Source organism: Anoplolepis gracilipes, chromosome 4, assembly GCF_047496725.1.
Source record: "Anoplolepis gracilipes chromosome 4, ASM4749672v1, whole genome shotgun sequence".
In the NCBI taxonomy this organism is placed as follows: Eukaryota; Metazoa; Arthropoda; class Insecta; order Hymenoptera; family Formicidae; genus Anoplolepis; species Anoplolepis gracilipes.
This window is the reverse complement of record NC_132973.1, coordinates 5,406,481-5,431,997: the sequence shown is the minus strand read 5'-3', so window position 1 is coordinate 5,431,997 and position 25,517 is coordinate 5,406,481. Positions and strand designations below refer to the sequence as shown.

The following is a 25,517-nucleotide window of genomic DNA, read 5'->3' as shown; positions in this document are numbered from 1 at the left end:
TCCATTAATTTGTTTTTGAAAGTTTATCAAAATTAATTTTTTCACCTAACAAACAAGATTGCTGTTAATTATTCAAAGGTTAAATAAGAAGAACTTTTTGATTGTTGAATAGACATTTAAAAACTCTGAATAAATTGTCTAGTTTAACACTAGTAGAAAAATTACATATCGACAGTATCAATAAAAAATCATAAATGCAATTGTAATTACATTTTCCAATACAATCTTATATAAATTATATACTCGAGAAAAACATTGCAACTCTATTTTATGTAATTTTTTTTCTATTGTAAAATTGACACAAAAAATCGTATGAGTCATTTTTTTTGAGAAGATACAGTTTTGCGCAGTTATATTTTTTAATTTTTTTGTAGTAGTGATATATGATATGTGCCATGGTTGAAGGGGTTAAATAATAGACGTAACTGTATATACTCTGTTGACAGATGGTGGAAGCTCTTTGCAAATAAATTATATCATGATCTATTTTGGTACCGATAGAAATCATATATTGGCAAATACATTTTTTAGCATTTTTAATAATTGACAATTATTTTTTAATGCTATCTTTTACGAATAGGGCTCTCGAAAAAAATGGCGACTCTACTCTGTGATTTTATATCTAATCTATTATTCCTACTGTGTACAATTGATACACAGAAGAAATTGTGATACGCAAAAGAAAATTCTATCTAACAAATAATTTTTCTGAAAAGTTGTACAATATTTTTCATTGGTTACCGTCGATATGATATGGATCTGTTATGCTCGAAGAAATAAAATAATGAGCGGGAACTTGGCGTATTTGCTGTTGACAGACGTTGGGAGCTCTTTGCCAACGGATGAATTGTCCGGTGGTTCGAGTTCGACAGCGGCCGCAGGAGCAGCGTCGTCCATCGTCGGCGGCGGCGGCGGTGCCGCTGCTGCGAACAACCAGACAAGTTCCGACAAGGATCAATCGGTGTCAGCGTCGTCCACCATCGTTACACCTGGACCGACCCCGAAGTCAAGCCAACCGGCCAGCACCACTTCGGCGGCGACCCCGACGCCCACGCATACGCCAACACCCACACCAACCTCGACACCGATACCTGGAGGCCTCGTTATCGAAAGGAGTCCCTCCGCCGTCAGCGACGCCTCCAAGAGTGGCTCTGACATGGTGGTAAGGCGCTGTTTTTTTTTTTTTTTTTTTCTCTTTCTTTATTCAAGATCATCATCATTATCTTTTAGAATGGCCTTGTCTTTTTTTAGAAAACTTGTGACGCATATACTATAATTGTTTTTTTGATCTTTAATATTCTTACATATTTACATCCACTTTTTAGTAATATAATATTGATGATTTTTTTTTAACACTGTAGATGGAGTCGCAGAATATTAATCGTTAATAGTAACTTTAATATCTGTTTGATTGAAGGAAAATCCAGTCGGAGATTTTTTCGGGCATTAAAGTATAATTTGAATTTGAATAAGTATTTTAAATCTTATTAAAATTTATAATCAACAGATTGTCCTAAGAGAGTGTGCAGAAATGGCTAAATTATAGATATTAAAATTTCTCCTTATACATTTTATCTCCGATTTAACAATTCAGTTCTCTCTCTCTCTCTCTCTCTTTCTCTCTATCTTTTTTTCTGTTTTTTCTGCTTCGTTGAAACGAAAAATCCCGGGATCTTTCCTCTTCACGGAGACTATTGTGTTGAATACTTTTCCATGTAAAAGCATGTTCTTCATTGCCTCTTAATAAGCGTGCTCCTCATCTCTACAGTCTTCTTATTTTATCCTGTAGTTATAGCCGGGCTTTCACGAGATCTTATGCAGCAAATTTTACAAAGTCCCCCTCGGACTCTCAAGTACTACGGACCGAAAGAAATATTTACGCTGGAATCGCTCGAGTGGCGACACGCCGATAAAATCCCGATCAATAGCCCTGGCATAATTGGCCTCATTTAGGCACCCTTCCACGCGACATAACTTTTTTTATTTCTCTTCTAGCTTCTGCCGCGATAATAGGAATAGTGGCGGGACTACGACGGAAATAGAATTATTGGTATAGCTTCGCCGGCATCTCGAGGCAATACATTTCTCGCCAATAATATTTATCTTATATCTACTCTTGAACATCTCTCGTGTGTGGAGAGACGTTGAGTAGAATTTTTCTATGAAATATTATTATAGCTTTTAAGATGTATTTTTAAAAGAATATTCAGGACCTTTTTACTTTTAATTTCTCGTCTTAATTTCTTGTCTGTTGGATGTACTTTTAACAATTTAATTAAGCAGTTAATGAATATGCAATAAGATGCCTTCAATTTTCTCTTTTTTAATATCCTATAATAATTTTATATTTACGAAAATTAATATTAATATATTACCCATCTCAGAAAGCTAGGCAAACAATATTGCCTTGTTATTAAATTAAATTAACATTATTATATATTCACGGAAAAAATAATATATTAATATTAACATTATAAAATAATATATTAATATAATAACATTAACTTGTTACATGAGCGCGTTTATTGAATATATTTTGAAGAGCAAACAGTTAATTCTAAATAGTTAATTGCTGTATTTTATTCGAAATTATTGATTGACCGAGAGAGAGAGAGAGAGAGAGAGATATTTTCGATCAACCGTTGAACGAATGAAACGAGTAGCGATTCCTCCCAATTTCTCGACATTCGATATATCTAGATCAAATGGTTTTTTTTCAATTGTAGATAAATTGGGCGCCCATTCGCTTTTCCCTCCCCGCCCATTCGCTTTTCCTCTCCTCCTGTCTTCGGGCGCGATAACAGCGGCGGTGGGTGGCTGCGACGGAAATAGAATTATCGGTAAAGAGTTTCGCTGACGCCCCCCTCTGGGCAATACCGGTTCTCTGCAGGCAAGGTTTGCGTGATCTTTAAAATTTATCGTCCATTATCGGCGAGAAACTGTGGAATCGTTTATTCTCACAGCGATGCCATTTCGATGGAACATTTAATCGTAACAAATTGACACTTCCTTCGTCCGACTTAAATCTACGATTTGCTGTGTGTGGGCTTTCAATGTTACGTCATTAATTTTTTTTTGTTGTTTCGCATTAATTTTATCCGAAACTGGAACGATATACAGCTTAACACACTTCCCGTTGCTCCAAGTTTATACAAAAGTCTGTTGTATATTATATTATCGGCGATATATATCGGTTAACGGTGAGAGCGATCATAAATAACGCGAATTGAAATGGAATTGAGGACGAAGCAGTTTTTCAGGCATTTAAACCGAATGACTTAAAATATTAATTCTTTTATTTCATATTTTTGTTTTTCGTGAAAGAAAATTACGACAATTATAGAAAACAAAATTTACACAACATTATGATTTTTAGTATTTATAGGTGTTTATGAAAAACATAAAAGATTTAATATTCATATCGGTCAAATTGGATATCACACATTTATTCATAGCATATAAATATGATTTTACCAGTGAATTTTCAAGATATTTGATCGTATACATTTATCACTGTGTTTATTTTTCTATTGCCATTATGCAAATGTCATGTCTACTTACTCGATTTATTGGCGAAGGTCGGCGACTCTTTCTCGGAGATGATAATAAGATTATAGACGACAACTTCCGGTGTTGTTAATAAAGGTCGATCAATGATAGAATTTTACTCTGCCAATTATATATAGATGTATTATTATCTGCTAAATCTGCATTACTTAAATAAAATACATTTTTTCGATTTTTTATCAACGCAATGTTTTATCAGTCGTTACAGTAAACTGTCTCTTGTCTCGTATATCTGATGTTTCTCTGAAATTTACCGATATAATATGTAATTTAAGTTAAAGATATAAAACGGTCTCGAGTGACTCATTTTGTATTTTTGTTAAAAATATTTCTTATTATTTTATCACAAAAAATATATATCTAAGAGTATAACTACTTTTTTAAAATTATGTGGGATAATGAATAATTGTAGAATTAATTAAAGTATAATTAATTAAACTATGAAGTATTGCTGGAATTTATATTATTCCTCTCGCTTTTTAAAATAAGATTGACAGTAATAAATATTCATTAATACATTGATTATTGGTTTCTTCTTCCGTTTTTGCGACGAGAAAAAGCCAAGTCGTGCCAGAAACGCCCCCGCGGAGTTTTACCGCTTATCCTAAAATTAATTTTGGGCTGTAAGAGAGAAGCGATTATCGAAGAGACAAAGTTCGAGCCGAATAACATCTTGTATCATTAACGACGCGACTAAAGTCCGGGGCGCGTGGGTCGCCACCGCCTATCTCTTTCAAACGAATTTCCTGCTTCGCTAAGCGAGCTGCGTGTACGGTTGCGTGTTTAATCTTTCATTAGTGAAAGTACGCATACATGCCGCGGGCGCACGCGCACGTTTGCACGACACCCGCAATGTAAATCACCCTCGGCCTTGTCTCTCTCCCTCTCCCTTTTCTCTCTCTCTCTCTCTCTCTCTCTCCTCCCCCCCTCTCTCTCTCTTGGTCTCTCTGTTTCTCAGCGCAGTTTCCGGTTTCGATCTGTGTGAGGGTGAGAGAGAGAGAGGGAGAGAGAACATGGATTTTCGACTAATACTATGGTCTGCGTATGTCCGCTTCGTTCTACATATATAGGTCTTTGTTTGCACGGACCAATTACCGGATCATAAAAAATTTATCGGATCGACGTTGTAACGAGCCAATAACTCCGCGTCCTTTTAATCCGAGAAAGAAATGTGACCGCCGGTAAAAACGTTTTAATTAAATCCGACCGATTGTCTGGTGTGTGGGGTGTCGCTCGTAATAAATTGGAACGCGTCAGATTTCGAAACTTCGCCTCGTCCACCATTTATGATTCTTCTCGTCTCTTCTTCATATTTTTTAAAGCATTCGGCATTTTTCAAAGGATTATTCCACAAATAAATGCGTTTCTAATATCGCACAATTAATAAATCCCATTAATTTTTCGACGATTACCACAATATCGAAATATTCGGGGAGCGATGAAAAATTGATTGAAAATCTTGGTTATGATTCCTGGACCTAACCACCCTCGGAAGATATTGTGCCCTCTGTAAGAGCTCTATCGGAAATCGGAACATCAATATTAAATAGCTCGTTAATTGTGGCTGTGGACGATAACGAAGCAAACTCTGGAGAACCAATCAAATTTAATGACCTAATATATATTGCCAGCAGAGATTAGTGCGTTTTTGCTTGTTGTCGTATTGATTTTAAACAAAAATTATAAACTGTTGGTTAAAAATTAAAAACATCAGGTTTCAGACATTTAAATCGAATTACTTGAAATATTAACTCTTTTATTTTATATTTTTTTTTCGTGAAAGAAAATCGCGATAATTACACAAAATTTATACAATATTATGATTTTTTAACATTAAAGATGGCAGTAGAGAGCAGAATATATATTGTACAAATCGTTATAATGACGACACTGAAGCTAAATTAAAATATAAGAATATAATAAAAATAAAAATATTTGATATAGTGTGATTATGATTTTTAATATTTATAGGTGTTTATGAAAAACATGAAAGATTTAAATTTATATCGATTACTTAGCATGATTTTAAGATTTGTAATAAAAATACAAACATTATATTTTATATTTTATTTATTATATTTATATATTTTTAAATTATAAATACTTTCTCTTGTATTTAATAACTTTGCAATTGTAATCAACAATTTTAGAGTAAGAAATAATCGAAAATAAATAAAAATATTCCAAGAAAGTTTCAAGGTATTTTAATAAGACAGAAAGTCATTTAAATTAAGTTGGTTTTTACGTGAGATGTTGACATGAGAAACAGAATTTCTCATTGTTAGCGAAAAGTCTCAAATAATCTTGTTCATTTCGTTAAGTTCGTTAAAATATACCACGATAGGGTGCATGCTGTGCACCATCATTACCCTTATTTTCCATCGTACTTTATCTTCATTATTTTTCTTTCTTTCTCTTTTTTTTGTGATATATGCAGTTGTTAGAATTACAGATGCGTACGAAGGACGAAACATATTTCCCAAAAATACATCCGTAGAGAGATTGCTCTGAAATTTTTGCAAATGAATGATGTTACGGAATACATTTGTGCTTTGCATTCGTCATCAAAGATAATCTTTTATTAAAGATAATCTCTCTTGCAATAAAAAAAATTTGCATTATGTATATTCGTGAGAGGTAAGCGTATTTTTGGAGCGTATAGTTATACTACTGATGATTAATCTAAATTTAAAATGAGAAGAAAGAAAAGAATGTCTTTTGTTCTCTCGTATTTTTTTTTGCGATTAATAGATGTTAGCTGATTGTAATAAAAATTCAATGTAAACGTGAGATCTTTTCCGACAATTTAGATTCCATTATATCGTCCAATTGTTCAAGAATAAGGTGTACGAGAATATTATTAAAGGTCTTTACGAATGGATCTTTAGACATCTTTGCGCTTTTTTTCTTTCACAGTTGAATACGGAATGGGCTCAAGTTGAAGTGATAAATCTCATCAACGATGGCAGCGGTCTTGGATTCGGCATCATCGGCGGACGTAGTACCGGTGTCGTCGTCAAAACCATTCTTCCAGGAGGGGTTGCCGATCGCGTAAGCAAATAAGAAATTAATATATTTTATTTATTTTTTTTTTTTTTTTTTTTCAGAAACAATTTTAAATTTTCGAAAAGCTAAATAATCTTGTAAATTTCTTTTTCCGTGACATGTACGATAAAATAATTTTTTGCATATCTAACAATCATTGTTAATTAGAATATATTATAGTCTTGGCATAATTCTTATCGTGGACTAGCTCTTAACAAGTAAATTCCCTCATTAATCACAAGCTTAACTTTTGATAAGTTGCTCACTTAATCATACGGTGGCGTCGCGTGCATCTTGTATCCTTCCCACGCTTTCTTTCCTTTCTCGTATACTAAATTTCTCACGCTACATTTATTCAAGTCCACGGTGCTCGCGAATATAAATCTATGATTTTAATTTTTACATATGGCACGCGTGTATTTCAAGATATTTAGAAACGGACGGGGAAATGAGAAAGATCCGGAATATGTCTTTGCCCTCCGGGATAAATAGCTGCGGAAATTAAATCGCTTCTTCTCGCATTGTGTGTTCGCAGGATAATCGGCTTCAGAGCGGGGACCACATATTACAGATCGGCGATGTCAATCTCCGCGGGATGGGAAGCGAGCAAGTTGCCGCGGTTTTACGGCAATCGGGCACCCACGTGCGACTTGTTGTCGCACGACCTGTGGAGCCAACTTCCCCGGATTATCAGGTACTTTTATTTACGCAATCTTTTTCTCCTATCTCTTTCTCTCTCCCTCCCGTGTTCGGGATCACGACGACTAATTATTGGCGATATCTCTGGTCTTTTATTTGCTCCGAACGCCCACATCGTAGATAAGTAGCTTTAATTATCAGTCGACTACGTTATCATTAACGGGTTTTTATTTGCTTTTTTTTTAAAGACCACTCAGAAGCTTGGAAATAATCAAATAAAATATAAAACACAAGATATTATGATTAAAATTAAAAATATATATTTTTTGCAAAATTAAAGCTCCGTGACTTATATTTATCATATTTATTTTATATTTAGTAATTGAATTACAACTTGTTCTCGACTTTTGACTTGATTTGGTAAAATAGACATTAATATAAATTTAGGGTTGAAATTTAATTTATTTATTGTCTAGTTATGTAATTTATTTATTTGTAATTATAAAGTCTAAAATTTACGAACAATTTTTGAGTCTGTGTATTTACTATTCGCTGAAAATTTGCAATGCACTCTTTGCACAAGTTGCATTCTTTCTCCGTAAGAATTGTGTAATCCTGCTCGCGCTGCAGAAGCGGGGATTTAAAAAAATTAAGTAAGGATTTAAAACTCAGTCGACTCACGCGAAACATTTCTACAACGTCACATATTTAAAGTACTCGAGTTAGGGGTGTGCAACGCAAACCATTAAATTCCAATATGGGTGTTCAAGATGTCCGTCGTGTCCGGAGATTGATGGTACGGCCTGGTTCGCGTACGTCATTGTCAGAGGTCAGTTATATGCGTACTATCGCGAGTTAGGGGATCTGGTCGCAGTTCACGCACGAAATTGTGTTAAATTGCAAACCATCATGACGATATATTGCTGATTCGGCGATGGCGGACTGCGATCGATATCGGGGGGCGGGGGAGGGGTTCATCAACATCCCAGGATCTCGCTCATCTTGCGGAAAAATTGTCAAAAGTGAGGAAGTCCAAGTTAAAATTTTCTGATACTTTAAACAATCAGATCTAACATCACTTTCTTTTGACACTATTTACCTTATAGTTTTTTTTTTTTTTTTTTTTTTTTAATCGAAAGCTTTTTTTAAACCTTTGCGTGAGAAACTATTCGCTTATATTGATTATGTGAGATACAAATTATCAAATCAAATCTATTAAAACTCTCTAAAATCCATGAACGTGGAAAAATTGAAAAGTAAAAAATAGAAACAAAAGTTCAACCCTGGAAAATAATGAAACCGTAGAGGAAAATGTATCGAGATTCTCGGAGCGGTTACGTATCGCGAACACGGCGACTGAGAGAACAAGTCGTAATTTAGGGGTAATAAATAATATACTCGGGTACTTTCGTATATGCGTGATGGTTCTATTATTCCAAAGCATAACCGCGACCGTCCCGAAATGGACGAACTCTCGGAATTTATCATATGCTCGGAGAGTCACAGACAATGGAAATTACTTTACTTCCGCATATTAAAATTGAAAATCTACCTAGGGCCAGAATTGAGTTATCTTTTTTTTGTAACAAATAAATTGTTTAGAATTCGACAGAGGATTAAACGATTAGTTATCATGATCAAGTACCTTCGTTTATGCCTATTTAATAATAATATTCTTTAATTATTCAATAAAAAAGAGAGAGAATAAAAAGCGTCACTTGATGTAATTTCTCGCGGATGATTGAAAGGGAAAGAAACGAAATCGAATTGTCCCGTCCTCTCATTCTTTTATACGAGACTTTTCCTCTTTTTTGTCAATTCCCTGAGAGTTTAATGATTAATGTATGGATGATTAATATGATCGATATTCAATTGACATTTTTTTTTATTTTTATGTCGATGAAATATTTATTTATTAGATAAGGAAATTCTTGTATACATCTCTCTCTCTCTCTCTCTCTCTCTCTCTCTCTCTCTCTCTCCCCCCCCTCTCTCTCTCTCTCTCTCTCTCTCTCACTAAATCTCAAATATAATTTTAAAAGATTTTAACGATTTTGTAATTTTCTTTCGGCCTTGTATGCCATTCTGGATGTATTTAAAATTCGCGATTGTTATGAAAAATTGTATCATTAACTTTGTTACATTTTATCAGAAATATAGAAATGTATATAGAAAGTGATATATATATATATATATATATATATACAAGGCGTTAATACACACATATAAAATATTACCACATACAAATATTATTTAAATAATTTTTACAATATCTTATGTTTTACCCCTAAAAGATATCATTTTAGGAGATTACTATCTTTTATGATGACGTCATTAATATCATCAATTATAAAAGTTTTTTTTGTAACAAATAAATCGTTTAGCATTCGACAGAGGATTAAACGATATTAAGGGAGAAACGTAAAATCTAATAAATCAACTTTTGGACATATCAACTTTTAATTAAAATAAATCGAATCGTGTGCGTTACATGTGCGTGGGCATATTTGTGGAAACAAGATATTTCATTATTCATTCCTCTGACGAAAGCAAATAAGGGTGGAAAATGTCGAAGTGCACCCAACTTTCCTCGCTTCCAAAGTTTAAAAAAAAAGCCAGAGTTGCCACGGTCTTTCAATTTTTATCACACCTCTGATCGATATTTATATCCCGCTCCGCGTATAATTCCGTCAGCCATTCTTCACGCGAATATTAAACAGCCAGCGACCTGTCTGCTCTGCCACTAGCTACGGAATACACAAACGCTCTCCCGGTGAATTTTTTTTAAAGGGTTATAACAAGCCGTCCCCTGATACTTGTCGACTTGTAAATATCACTTGTTGAGACCTGATAAAGTTCCCTTGTGGCCTGTCACGCTGGTGTGAAGTGAAGTGCGATAAAATTCGTATCCGCGTAAAATGATCCTGATGCCTGTAAAAAATAATAAAAACGAACATTGAAAGTAAAGTATTAATAACCCGAATTTGAATATTCTTTAATCTTTGATAGATCATACAAATAATCGAGCAAATGGCAGGTAAATTTTTTCTGTCTATATGTGTATGAAGGTAAATATTAATTAATTTTTCGACAAGTAGAGAGAGGTGGAGAGAGAGAGAGAGAGAAAGAGAGAGATTCGCCTTTAATTACGAAAACAAGCTTAAAATACATATACAATGTATATCACTATTATTCCATGACGCACAATCCCTCTGTAATCTCTGTGAGAAACTTCACAAAATTTACGGAAAAAACTGGCTGTAGTTAATGTTTTATTTACTGGAATGGATTGAAAATTTTCATGCGGTTGGAAATTCAAAAGCCTGGAAAATACCCCTGTTGCGCGGCGGTATAGGGGTCGCATTTTAAAAGTTGCATTCATTTTTATATAAATCCGTTCCCGGTGGGAAAAACAGAGAGAAAGAAAGGAAGAATCGAAAAGCGGAATGCATAAAATTTCTCGTCTCTGATATCTTTCCAGGCTCTCGGCAGTCACGCCCCGATCGTCCCTACGAAAATCCTGGGGGATCCGGACGAGCTGGACAGACATCTGGTGCACAGCGTACCAGAGAATTACAATATGCGACATGTGCAGGGGGGTGACACGAGCTACGACAACGGTTACATGTACTCGCAGGAATCCGACATTGAAATGCACGTGAGTGTGTTGCCAGAGAAATGGCGATCGTAATTTCGCGTTACGACTTCGTTTTCCTCTCTCCGTCTCTCCCGTCTCTCCCTTTTTATGTCCTTCCTCAGAAGTCAGAGAAATCATATCCTCATCATCGGAAGAACCGCGAAAACGTAGAACAATTCTCTGCCTCAGGCAAGACCCGGTCTCATCATGGACGTGGTACGCAACCCAATGCCAATTGGAGCGATGCCAGTTATACCGGCGGTGCCACTTCCGGTGCAGCTCCAGGATCTACCGGTGCTCACTATGGAGCCTCTCGATATTAATTCACTGCCAGAAATGGAGCGCTTTACGGTCAATCTTACCAAGGATATTTACGGCCTTGGCATTACTATCGCTGGATATGTTTGCGAGAAAGGTAATGGACGTCCACAAATGAAGAAGAATATTTTTACTCGGAATGTTTTCGACACTTTAAACGAAAAGCTACATGTGTACATATATATGGAATGCATTTGAAATGTCTGGAGAAATATAATGGCGCCGTTGACACAATTAGATCGAATGATCAGATTCTTGCGATTCTGTGAATAAAGATTTTTCGTTTTTACAGAGGAGCTCTCTGGTATTTTCGTTAAGAGCATTAGCGAGGGTAGCGCGGCCGATTCGAGCAAAATGATCCAAATAAACGATCGTATAGTGGAGGTAGACGGGCACTCCCTGCAGGGTTACACTAATCACGAGGCTGTCGAAGTATTAAGGCGTACGGGCCAAACGGTGAATCTTTGCTTGGAGCGATATCTACGTGGACCAAAGTTTGAGCAGCTTCAACAAGCAATCGCCGCGAGCGAGTTAAGACTACCTCAGCCGAGTTCCCCGTCGATTACGAGCCTACCCAGTTTTCCCATGAGCGCGGTATGTTGTCCTTCGTCTAAGTTTAATAATCGGACATACTTTAGTAATAAAAATTATAGAATATCACTTTTTTAAATGTTTGATCAATTTTATATATTCATTAAAAGCTTTACGTTTTAATTTTTCTTTTGCTCAACATAAATTTTATGTGTAATTATAAAATTTAGAATCACATTGTACTTATTTATAGTGTGTAAGTTATTAAATTTACCTTTGAACTTTTTCTTAGGACGGAGAGACCACTACTGAAATAGAACCGGAAGGCGAATCTCATACCACGGTGGATAGCGCGATTCTACAAGAAGGAGAACGTTTAAGAACGTCAGACGAGCAAGATGAGGCAACTAATGTCGAAGCCTTATTGAGCGATCCATCGAGCGAACTTACGCCTCAAATTCGTGCGGCTATCAAAGCGAAATGGCAGAAGATTGTCGGACCCGACACCGAGATAGTGGTAAGTATCTCGCGCAATTTTATGAGATCGAAGAGAATGAAGAGAAAGAATATCTTTTTCGTTTCTTTTTTTTCTTTTTTCGTTCAAATAGGTCGCCCAGCTGAAAAAATTCGCCGAAGGTAGCGGTCTCGGGATCAGTCTAGAGGGAACAGTCGACGTGGAGAATGGCCAGGAAGTAAGGCCTCATCATTATATACGTTCGATCTTACCGGAGGGCCCCGTTGGGCAGAACGGCACCCTACGCTCCGGCGACGAGCTACTTGAGGTTATCGAATTTCCGTATCTTTTCTTAGCCGAGCTAACTCTATAGAGCGTTTTCCTTTCAAAGCTCTCGACGAAGAGCTTTCTCCCTCTTTCTCAAACTACGTCTGAAACCGATACTGCATTCTTTTGAAGGTAAACGGCTACCGCTTATTGGGCATCAATCATATGGAAGTGGTTAGCGTGCTGAAAGAGCTACCCATACACGTTCGTATGGTTTGCGGAAGAAACATCGCCTCGCAGGATCCGCTTTGTCCCATCGACACCGCTCAACACCAGGCTGCTTTTCAAACTAGAGTGAGTATATAGAGAGATTATACGGCGTCGCGCGTTGTCAGTAGAGTTCTGCAAATTTAATTCACTATCGATTTGTATCCGTCCTAATTTGTATGACAATTATCCGATTCGCTCGAGACCTTATCCATATTCGAGTCATCCAAGTTATCCAACATTATTTATAACAACAATTGAACTCCCGATTTCATGTATTGTGATAGAAAGCCTTCTAATTTTAATAATATGTTTTTAATTGTTTTATTAAAAATTTGTTTTATTAAAAATTTTTTTGCACCTGTTTGATCTAAAAGATGGGCTTGCTATTTGTTATTCCCGCTCGTTATCCAAAAAATTTTTATAAGCACTTTATTCATTGAGTATTCACTGACTAGGGTAGGTGGGTTTAACAGTGATATCGTCAGAATGTCCGTGCAGAACTCTAATTGTCAGTCGCCTTAAGTCGCGCTTTAAAAATCGCCGCGAAAACCTGTGTTGTCTCGTAGAGCATCCTTGGCGGGTCTCTGCAGAACTTGTTACCTACAATGGATCGTCTCGTGAAAGCGAAGTCGGACGGTTCCTTGGCTTCGACAACGACCACGGCCACAGTGACTGACGCGAGTCTAAACAAAATGAAATCGCGCTCGTTGGAACCTCTGACCGGTCTGGCGATGTGGAGTTCTGAACCACAAATTATCGAATTAGTTAAAGGAGAGAGGGGCCTTGGGTTCTCCATTTTGGATTATCAGGTGCGAAATTTTTTTTTCCGGAACTCTTCGCGCAATTTCGATAGAGGAGAAATGAAGACTTATAATAATCATCGAATTTATTTTCCTTTTCCGCTCGTCCGGTTCTAGGATCCAATGAACCCCAACGAAACTGTGATAGTAATACGATCGCTCGTGCCCGGCGGGGTGGCACAGGTCGATGGGCAGTTAATACCGGGCGATCGGCTTCTGTTTGTGAACGACATCGGATTAGAGAACGCAACATTGGACCAGGCCGTGCAGGCCCTCAAAGGCGCCCCGAAAGGGACCGTTCGCATCGGCGTGGCCAAGCCGCTGCCAATACCAGACAGTATTGTCCAGGTGAGCGATCAGGACGATCGAATCGAGGCTACGAGAGATAGAGACGCCGTGGCGACAGTTTCCTCAATCGTAGATAGCCACAAACAGAGGCGGGAGTATTTCCGCGAGCGTAAGATTAACGTGACCGAGCCGCCGCATATGGATTTGATCGAGGGTTTGAAGCATCAGCACAACCTCGTCAAGTCTGAGAGTTTTTAACTAAATCGCTCTAATCAGGATAATAGGCTCAAGGCTCTTGCCTCCGCTAAATTTCATCGCGGTTGTTTGCGTGTCTTCGAGACATATGCACAATCGAAATCATACACGCAATATCGAATTACCCATGGTTCACTTATGTAGTCGATGTGTTCCCAATTTTTAACATTTACTCATAAATCAAATAGACGTGCGCACAAATTTCAATGCGTATTTCCTAACGAGAGATTCCGTCCATAAATAATCGTGAAATAATCGCTGCTACATTTCATTAATATACATACTGAATACGACATTTATATACATATGTTTGAATATTGTCGAGTAATGAGCATGAAACATGTCCCATCTTGTGTGTTGAAAATCATCAAAATTTATAAAATCGTTTTCTGTATATTACATTTTCGTTTTTTTTTCTTGTGTGCATATATATCAGTTCGTCGTTTGATGAAATCGGCAGAGTGAACTTTGGAGAGAATAATTGGCATTGGCATGGCGTTAAAGGATATTTTACTATTTGCCATTTTTGTGCGATTGCTTCATAAAATACCAAAGCACAAATTTAACATATTTATATGGAACAACAAAATGTTGGATTGTGTTGGAATTTTTTTACGCTGTCGTAATTCGCAGAAAGTTTATTTTATAAGCTTGCATGACGTAGTTTGTTTTATGTTAAGTCCATTGTTATATTTATAGCATAATTATACTTTATAACAATTATTGCGTTTACTTTTTTAGATATTATTGTAAAAATGGTATTTATATATACGCAATGACTGAGTTTTTTTTAGATTAAGTCTATACTATTTTTTATAATATTTTTTTTGCGAATTGCGGATTTCGATACGGATTAAGTATATATTATAATATATTTTGAATACAATATATGTTAATATTCATCGCAGAGATAATTTTATCTCGCCGAATTTTTGAAAGCGACGCGTACATTAATATTCATGCACCTATCACAGTGCATCAGGTTGCGTTTAATGTGCTTTGCATCTCCAAACTGTGTTAATCTGTGTGTTTTAAGTTGATTACCTTTTATTGTGTTTCCCACCACTATCATCAAATATTTATATCGTGATCATAGCACAACGCGAAAGACGTATTGTTTTGATAATCGCGTAAGACTGCAATTTATTATTATGCGATGTCGGTAGCTACAATATCTCATTTTCGTAAATACCTCGTTCATATATATTAATTTGACGAGCAACATATACTATATGTTATTTGCGAAGGAAGCAAGATGTAGGTAAATAGAAATTGAATAGAAATTGGCACATTTTGACCATTGGATGAATTAAATGCAATTTATACGTTGAATAAAATTTTACGATGCATGCGTACATCAATAGAATATCATACATGTTGTTTTATTTCGTTTGTCATTATCCATTTGTCAGCACTTTGTCCTTCATTCATTCCGTTTCTTTTATACATGTATTTGTCAATTTTCCTGTTCATCATTTGTGCTTGTTTCGTCGTTGATTTAATCGTTTGCTTTTCATTTCAGCTTATTTACGCGTGGCACATATAGTTCATTTGTAATATATACTTTAGCATTAATATAGCTACATATATATATATCTATATATATATATATATATATATATATATATATATATATATGTATGTATATACTTACTTATATACCTATATAGTTTTTTTACGCCGCGTTTTCGTACCGTTGCAAGCGGAACATCCATAAAACGGCCGAATAAAAACGGCGAAGCCTGATATTTTACGAGCGTACGAGCGGACCACCCTCGGCGATATTCCGAGGCATGGTCAAACCTTTTGAATGATTTATGCGATACCTTCGGATGAGATATACCAGCGTTACTTTGACGGCGTATCTTTGACGAGCAAACCTGTTCTCGCTTGGTTTCGTTCGGCTCCTGGCGTAGGGGATCACGCGCATCTCCCTCGGGATGCGCTCCAGTTTTAAGCAGGGAGAGAAAGCTTCTCTCTCTCGTGCGGAGAAAAATAAAGTCGAGGGGAGGATCCAATTTTGGAAATCCCTTCGCGCGTGATTTGTAGTTCCGGAATTGCTGAGCAGGACATTTGAATTGTGTTAAAGTGTATTAAAGTGACAACAGTTGCGATAACGCAATACGCGCATTTCGTATTTTTATGCATTTGAGATAAAGGCGAAGAATTAAAAAAAGAATATATATATATATATATATATATATATATGTATATTTTATTAAAACTTTGCAATTTTTACAAAAGAAATGCATCAATTTTATACCTTTTTAGGTTTTAAAATTATATATATCGTGAAATGTAAACCAGTTAAAAAATCAATTAAACGATTTAAAAAAAATAGGATTACATTAATATTTCTTTTATATTATACAGACAATTATAAACGATTCGGTCAGGATAATTGATAATCCCATGCTCTGCTCCTGTACAAAGTAATTCAGTCATCATGAGATAGCCGACGAGTTTTCGATAGGTATTTTTGCGCGGTGAAAGACTCGGGTGGAAAGAAAACAGGGAAAAGAGAAAGAAAAGTCAGACACTTTTGGCAAACGTGAGAAGTGTACGAATGTATCTCCGGTTCGGCGTTGCATCGTCAGCGCCAGGAAAAGAATGGAGAAACGATAAAAATACGGAGAGAGAGCGAGAGCGAGAGAGAGAGAGAGAGAGAGAAAGAGAGATGAAAGAGACGGTGTGAAAGAGAGAGATTTTCGGTAATAGCGCTCGGTGTTTACCCCGCGGATGGGGATTTATATTGCCGATCATCAAACTAAGTAAGTACAGAACAAAACGATTGTAATAGTGAATGAAAGTTGCCTGGTAGAGAGTAGCTGAACAAAACAACTTTATTGCATAAGACTGACTTCTCTCACATACTTTCAAATTCTTCCGAACTCACGAACACACACAATATCGTACTAGTGATCTTTGTTTAGCAAGCTGCAAATTCGTTTTCGAAGGAATTCTGTTTCTTTGCGTATATATTATATTTGCCATTTGTCTCTTTGCAATCAGGCGAGAGTATGAGAGAACGAGAGAAAAAAAAAGAGCAAAAGAGAGAGAGAAAGATACATATGTATTTAAAGGAAATAGCTTTTCTCTCGAAAATAAGAATGCAATGTCGGCCAAAAGTATTGCATCATTTATAGAAACGGAGAAGAGTCGTTACTTTTTTTTTTTTAATGAACAAAAACATTAATATTAGCAAATTGTTATATTTTATTGCTGTCATTAGTTGTTATAATTTTTAATTTTCATAAGATATTTTAAAGCATAAAATATAAATTAATAATATTTATGTTTTTGTTCTCTAAAATAACAATCTTCTTATTTCTATAAATGATGCAATACTTTTAACTGATACTATGTAAAGGTAGAGAGAAAGGAGATGATGTCAGAGATAAACGAATAGGAAATGCGAACGTGAAATATGAATGTGAAAGAGTGAAAAAAGAGTATTAAAATTAAAGAAGGGAAGAGACAAGTGGCGGAGAGTGAACGAGAGAAATTGAGATGAGAAAAATCCGAGTGTGAAAAGGAAAAAGCGTGCGAGAGAGAGAGAGAGAGAGAGAGAAAATGACTCGAGCCAGCGGCAAAGTAGTCTGATAGTGAGAGAATATAATCAACAAAAAGAAGCAAAAGAGAATGAAAAAAGAGGGGAAAAGAAAAAAGATCAGAGAAATTGAGAGAACGTATAACGAGGCAAGTAAAAAGATCAAATTGAATGATATAAGTCTCTCTTATTATTTATTTTTTTTTTTTTTGTTTCTTTCTTCTTCCAATTGTGTCGCCTTTTCCTTTTGGTGTCTTCACAAACAATCTCTTTACAACAATTTTTAATCGAACTCTCCAAGCAAGCTCGTATTGTCAAACTTTTCGCCTTTTTGTAGAGCTCTACTACCATTCCACTACTACTGTCTACTCACTGGCACCTTTCTTCACTATTATCAAGAGGCTCGTGTGGGGATCGATACGTACGTTTACTACTTACTCGCAACCTGTTTATACCTGAACTCTTCCGACCGCCTTCCCGATACTCGAACGGGGCGAACGGATGGTACATAATCCTCGATGTGGTAGCCGCTGGGATATCCGAGCCGCAAGTTACGTAATAAATCGATTCTCCTCCAGGCTTTCTTTTTTCTTCACCGCTTAGAACGTGAAGCTCTTGTTATTATCTTTGAAAACCGCGTCTCGAAGGCACGCGAAAGTCACAATTATTATTCTAATTATGTCATTATTATTCTTATATATGATTATATCTCACCGTTTTATTATTGTTATCATTTTCCTTTATTTTTATTATTATTATTTTATTATTATTATTATTATTATTATTATTATTATTATTATTATTATTATTATTATTATTATTATTATTATTATAGTTTTGATGTGCTATTATCGTTGTTGTTACTCTATTCCTTTCCTCACTGTGTGCGTAGTGTCTGTTGCGAGCTTTATTTGCGCAGCTGCATAAAATGTTAACGCGTGATCTTCGCACATACGCATAACGATAATCCATAAAAGTTCTTCCGCTGACGCGAATGCTAAATGCAATCTTAGACTACCGGGATGCACGAAATCCAAATTTCTCCTTCGGTCCTTTCGTCCATACTCGTTTTGGATCAGATAGACAAGTTTAATAGTCGCTGCTCTTGCAAAATAAAACAACCTTCTAGAGCTACCTAATGTGTTACAGCATGCTCGCAATTTCTTGTGCTTTAGCAGGCTATAAATATTTAAAAATATTACATGTAATTTATTTATTTATTTTTCTCTAATGAATTTACACATACACACAAGACCATATGTTGAAATAAATGTTAAGCGATTATAATTTTAAATTGATGGATATTATACTTGAAACATTCGCTGAAAATATCCCCTACGAAGCTTTCTTGTCAAATTGGCTATTGCGTCTCTTGTCAGAGAGATTATACATCTCCGTTCTTCATCATGCGACAAATACAACGTAATCCTGTTGTAAATATAGTGTGAAGAGCGTGAAAATTTTTCATTGTAAACTTTTTTACGACCCAACACATTGGCAGCATAAAAAGTAAAAAATTGATATGAATATAAAAAAATATTATTAGAGATATTAAAAAAAAATGCATTTATAAAATTGTATAAATTATAAAAAATATTATTGGCTCATATTAATAATATTACAAAGAATGTTTATGTGCTTAAACATATATAAGTTAAAGAAATAAAGCTTTCCGAGATCGTACACGCGAATCCTTTTCAAAGTTCGTTGATGTGTTCTTAAAGAAAAACTGAGAGGAGAAAAAGTCGCGTAAGTTTTCACATGCTTTCCTGTCATAGATGATGACGAAAGTTGACAATTTGCGAATATACAATTCTCCACACGTTTATCGTAGCATATGGCAGTACGACGATTATTATATAAGTCGTGCTTGTTCTTATCGAAGCACCTGCGCCAGGTGTACCTGTCAACCTTCGCTCGTGCAACTTCTTTGCCCACATATCTCTCTTTCGCGCTATTATTCTTATTATTATTGCAAGATATAAATTTTGCCTCTCTATATATTCTTCGGTGCTACCATCCGACTGTTGCCTGTGATAGATACACATTTTACGAACTCGACTCGTTCGCTGGGAAAACGAGGTTCGACTTAACTTGGAAAGATTTATTGTACGAATATATTTCTCACAAAACGTGAACTTTACTTTACTTTCGCAAAAGTTAGAGAAATTGGGCCATGTTTGTTAGTGATAGACGTTCTATGTGTAATATAGAAAAATATGTGAAAGAAAAATTTGTCATACTTTTTGACATATTAATTAAACGCACTGGAATTAGTTTTTCTTTTTACACATGTAATTTCTATGTAAATTTTTATGTAAGACTTTTTATGTAAAATATCAAGAAATATATATATACACGTGGCATATAAACTTTGCATCTCAACACTTATACATCTTGTACCACATGAATGTAAACTCGTCCTCCTATTCCCATCGTGCGTTTCGTGTGACACATTAAGCGCACGTAAAATTAAATTCTCTGTTCTTTTTAGAAACGCTTTCTCTATGACAGCATTCTTTTCCCCGTTTTTCCGAGATGTGAGCATTCTTTGCGTTTTACCTGTTGTGTAAAATGCGCAAGGAAAAGATGCGAAACTGAAAAGAACAGAGCCGTAGTCACACGTTAGCGCGCTTCGTAGAATCTAGCGAGAATGCCGCGTGATAAAAAATCTATTGTCGAAAGTACCGTAAGTCACATGTCAATGTGACAACACATACACCACGTGTCTTTCTAATCACGATATTTCTGTTTTTATTTTTCAGAGCGAAGCATAAGCGCCGAGGCGGATGCACATTTCCGATGCGAGTTATACGTTTACCGCAGTTACCGACCAAAAAACCAAAACAGAAATAGAAAATAAAAGTTACCATGATCAAGCACTATGTCCTCGTTTATGTCCGTTTAATAATAATATTCATATTCAACAAAAAGAGAGAGAATAAGGAGCGACACTCGATGTAATTTCTCGCGGATGATTGAAAGGAAAAAAAACGAAATCGAATTGTCCCGTCCTCTCATTCTTTTATGCGAGACTTTTCCCCTTTTTCTGTCAATTCCCCCAAGAGTTTAATGATTAATATATGGATGATTAACATGATCGATATTCAATTGACATGTTCTTTGATTTTTATGTCGATGAAATATTTATTTGTTAGCTAAGGAAATTCTTATATACATCTCACTAAATCTCAAATATGATTTTAAAAGATTTCAACGATTTTGTAATTTTTTCGGCCTTGTATGCCATTCTGGATGTATTTAAAATTCACGATTGTTATGAAAAATTGTATTATTAACTTTGTTACATTTTATCAAAAATATAGAAATGTATACTGAAAGTGATATATGTATATATATATATATATATATATATATATATATACAAAGATGTTAATACACACATATAAAATATTACCACATACAAATAATTAAATAATTTTTACATGATGTTATGTTTCATCCCCAAAAGATATCGTTTTATGAAATTACTGTCTTATAATGATAACGTCATTAATATCATATCAATTATAAAGCTTCAATTAATTCCATTTTTATGCTACGAATCTTACATCTAGAATAAATTCTACGTACAAATACTCGATATAAATAATTTCATTATTTGAAATCGATGAGAATTAGACTCACTTACTTGTTGGATAATTTTGTTGTTGCACATTAGCAACGCTTTATTATTTTTATAAGGATCATAACGCTGTGTTAGAATAATATGGATGTTCCGTAATGCAACGGGTACTCAGCACGAATTCGTCATTGTTAGCGACACTATCGCAAACTGCATGAGAGAGTTGGATGAAAATTTCACGAGATAGAATATATCAAATTCTAAATGACATAGGTAAGTCTGCAATTCTTTCCAATAGGTTGCTTTAGTAAAAATTCATATTATTTCTATCGTAATAATATTTATATCTTACATATTAATGATTGACAAAAATAAAAATATTTTTATGTGTCTCGAAGAAATCGATTGCTTTTCAAGCAGGATTCTTATGCGAGCGTGAAAAATTGCATGGCAAATTCTGCCTGTCAATTTTTAAATACTTATGCAAAACGATTTTCAAAGTCTTTCTTTCGCCTTATTCCGTGGCGATTGAATAATAATTCCTTCGTCACTCGAGCGAATTAATCGTCACTCGCTGATCGAATTACTTGATTGCCTTGAATAGGAACGAATCAAGCAGCAAAGATGTTACGTAGCGATTAAATTTATTGAGAAATTGAAATTTTATCTCTCTACGAACGATATAAGAATTTCTTTTAGGAATACAAATGTTAGCACATATTTGAAGACCATTATAATTTTTAGTATTTGTGAACACCATTATATTTTAACTTGCTTTATATATGTAATTTTTGTTTTCTAATAACAATCTGCTGTAGTATCTTCTTATGAATAGTATCTTTTTTTATTTCGTATATAAACAATAAACAGGAATGAAGAAAACATATAAGTATTTTAAGAAAGAAAAAAAACTAACATTTTACAAAGCTTATAATTATTTAATCGTAGATAGATTTTATATGAATATCTAAGATATTACTTTTGCATTGATTACCAAGTGTTTACTCATTTGTTTTTTTTTTATAAATCTTTTTTTTATAAATCTTGCAACATATTAGCTTTTTCTCGATACGATCAAATTATCTAAATGCATCTGACGATGCTTGTTTTCGATCTAATTTAGTTAACTGCACGCACAAATAGAAGCACACCTTCAGTAAATCGTGTCTTGTGATTCCAGCTAAACCTTTTTCCAATGTCGCTTTAATTGTATAATCGATACTTCGTTCCCGATATTGACAGCGAGTTATTTTGATATCCACGCGTTATCCTCGATATTAGCTGGATGTATTGTTGAATCTCCCTATATATTTAATAAATTGTTTCTTCTCGTGATTATAGAGCGAAAATCGCAGCCGATATTATACGACGAAGGGTTACATTGACGTTCGCGGATTTCTAGACAATCCTATTTGTTTGAAACTATTTTCTTAACTGGATTATCGGTAACGAAGAGATTACGAAGCAGTTCGGACAGCGCGATGAGCGCAGAATTATTGATTCTCGCGATGACTTGTCACGTTATTTGCACTTGTAGTTGCTATAGTACAGTCTTTGACATTTTGCAACACATTCAAATTCGAGCATGTGATATGTTTACCAAATTAATTTCACATAAATTAAAATTCGTAAATGCACATACATACATGAAAGAGAGAGAGAGAGAGATTTGATTAACATATTAATGCAATTTGAATGCGTAGAAATAAAATTATACTGTTTCAACATTAATTATGATTAATTAAAATTCTATGTCATATTTTCACAACTAAATATCTATTTGCATAAATCTTCATCAGAGATATGTGTATTTGCACGAAAATATTCAAGCCACGTAATAGATATCTATCGAATTTCGAATAAAAAAATCTGTATCAATTCTCGCGCTGTCTCAATTATAATGACGTTTTGTTCGATCTGAAAAAAATGATAAATTCTTTTTTAAGTATTTGTAAGCTAGTTCTCTTATCAAACGTAGAATTTAATGTGAAATTGTAGAATTGATATTTATATACTAATTGTTTAATTCTTATCTCTTTTGGTCATTTTCTGCGCTGCTTACTTCCATAGCAGAAGGTGACACCGAAGATGAAACGAAGCAAAAGCTTTCCTAATGAGAGTGAGACGACCGATCGTGTGACCGAACTTGAGGATCTGCTTTCCTCGAGATCAGGTATATCTTGGCTCGATGAATTTTACAAAATGCTTTGTTAAAAAAAAAAAAAACGAAAATTCGAAAGCTCTTAAAAAACTTAGAATCGCACGATAATTAGTGTTTTCTTATGCCATCAAGTTTCAGCGAAATCGATGAAAAATCTGTATAACTTGATTATTAATCTGTGTTATTCGAACAATCAATCATTATTTTACAATTCTACAGCCTCGTATATTTATTACCCGATCGCGTCAACGTTGCATTGTTTTCAACAGAGAGAAAGATAGAGTCGTATAAATCACCTCCATTCAATAACGAGTACATACATTCTCGAGTACACGGACGGTTCGGATATTACTATTGTTCCGGAACGAGGATACGTCGCGCCTTGTTTCGCGAGACACTATTATAATGTGATTTCTATACCAAGCCACCCTTCCCTTTCTCTGACAGTAACGAGATCTCTTTCCGCGGCGCGCGCAAAGAGATACGTCGTACCGTGGCAATTTGCCATTAGCATTCAAGTCTGATGTAGGAAACCATTAATTTTGGTCTTGCAATTAGATGGACTTGCTTTATAGATGCCATACAAAAGCGCGCTGCGCTTTAATACATGGCACGGTAACATGCAAATAGCTTGCCGCGCTCGAAACTCTCTTCCTATCTGAGCAGTAAAGTTAATTTATGCGAAGCGGCTTATCCTCGTCGACGATAGCGATCGAGAAATTTCTCAAAGACGATTAAGCATAAGATTCGCGTAACTTAGATTATCGCACAAACTTACGTCAATAATTTTGCGTCAGGTGTGTGAAAAAAATATATTCACCAAGATTATCTACCGCTTGTAGGTTTAAGTGAAACGTCAACGAACAAACCGGAAGTTGACGAAAACGAGGAGGAGGAAGATGAGGACCACTGGAAGGATGCCTCTCCGGTAACCCCGATCTGTAGTCCACGACGACCTCCCGCCTTAGGAAAGATTCGTCATCGGGATAAACAGTCGCCGAAAAGATACGTCGACATCGATAACGACGTCGAAATCATTCACGAGTTCTACCCCACTACTTCCAAAACCATGCACGAGGAGACGAGCATCGTCTCGTACGGTGGCACGATAATCATGGAAACGACGAGGATACCCAGACACACCAAGGACGTGACAGGGAGGATGGAGAAGGTAGCGCCGAAAGTAAAGTTAAAGAAGCAATCGTCCCTGGATTTAGAATCGTCCCGCGTGCCTCCCGTTCAGGAGGAGCCGCTTTCCAGTGCAGAGGAAGCATCCAGGATCACCACGACTACAAGATCTCAGCAAAAAGCAGATCAGGAACACAGAAAGAGCTTGAAACGTCACAGCAGCGTGGATTCCGAAGGGCGTACGTCTACCTCGAAAGAGACGTTGGAAAAGTCTGACACGTCATCGGAAAAGGGTGCTCGAAAAAAGATATTCACCGAAAAAGAGGATGGTAAGAAGCGATCGAAAAAGTCGGGAAGAAGATCTTCCAAGGCTGAACGAAAATTGGAAGAAGATTCGTCGGAGCGGAAATTGGAGTCGCTGGAGACCGAGGAGCTAAAGAAAAAGGACGGAGAGATTTATCGGCGATCGAGAGAAGAGAGAAAGAGCCTGAAGGAGCAAGAGTGTATCGAAAGGGTGACGGAATTTTTAACGAGGCACAGTATACCCCAGACTTATCCTGACATGAGCGTTGATCTTGAAACGGTGGAACCGTTGGTTTCTGAAAAGATAGACGAGCAACGAGTCAAACGTCCATCAGTTATTATTAAAGACAGAGAGACTGCGAGTCCATCAACGATAGTCGAACCGTCTGTCGTGCCTACAAAAAGAAAAGGGAGCCTGAAGAGTGTATCTGAAGTGACGAAAGAAACGAAGAATTTTCTGGAAGACTCAAGAGTAAAGGACACTGAGGGATCTTTGGAGAGTAAAAAGCGGCCAGCATTGGAAAGTGCAGTCATTTCAGACGTTCAACAATCCGAATCGACCATTCAACAACCTACAAAGCGACCCAGCTCGTTGAGAAAAAGGAGAGACTCTTTCTCCAGAGAGTCCTCGAGAGAATCATTGTTGGAGGAGAAGAAGGGTGTCAGGATCCAAGAAGACGTTCAAGAGATCTTCTTTGAGGATACGAGCGAGCAAGTG

General features: G+C 35.8%; 1 protein-coding gene across 5 annotated transcripts in view; it reads left to right on the top strand.

The window, feature by feature from the left end:
• The window catches only part of LOC140664685 (multiple PDZ domain protein), a 101,956-nt gene that overhangs the window by 43,180 nt on the left and 33,259 nt on the right, over positions 1–25,517 (top strand). For all 5 annotated transcript variants that reach the window (XR_012046487.1, XM_072890034.1, XM_072890035.1 and 2 more), the window contains 13 exons: positions 819–1,162; positions 6,484–6,618; positions 7,148–7,306; positions 10,733–10,909; positions 11,078–11,303; positions 11,499–11,800; positions 12,030–12,254; positions 12,346–12,519; positions 12,651–12,812; positions 13,295–13,537; positions 13,646–13,876; positions 23,278–23,380; positions 24,211–25,514. Coding sequence is in view for 4 of the 5 variants with exons in the window: in XM_072890034.1 (XP_072746135.1) it covers positions 819–1,162; positions 6,484–6,618; positions 7,148–7,306; positions 10,733–10,909; positions 11,078–11,303; positions 11,499–11,800; positions 12,030–12,254; positions 12,346–12,519; positions 12,651–12,812; positions 13,295–13,537; positions 13,646–13,876; positions 23,278–23,380; positions 24,211–25,514 (3,785 nt within the window). In the remaining variant the exon portion in view is untranslated. The remainder of the gene's footprint in view (positions 1–818; positions 1,163–6,483; positions 6,619–7,147; positions 7,307–10,732; positions 10,910–11,077; positions 11,304–11,498; positions 11,801–12,029; positions 12,255–12,345; positions 12,520–12,650; positions 12,813–13,294; positions 13,538–13,645; positions 13,877–23,277; positions 23,381–24,210; positions 25,515–25,517) is intronic.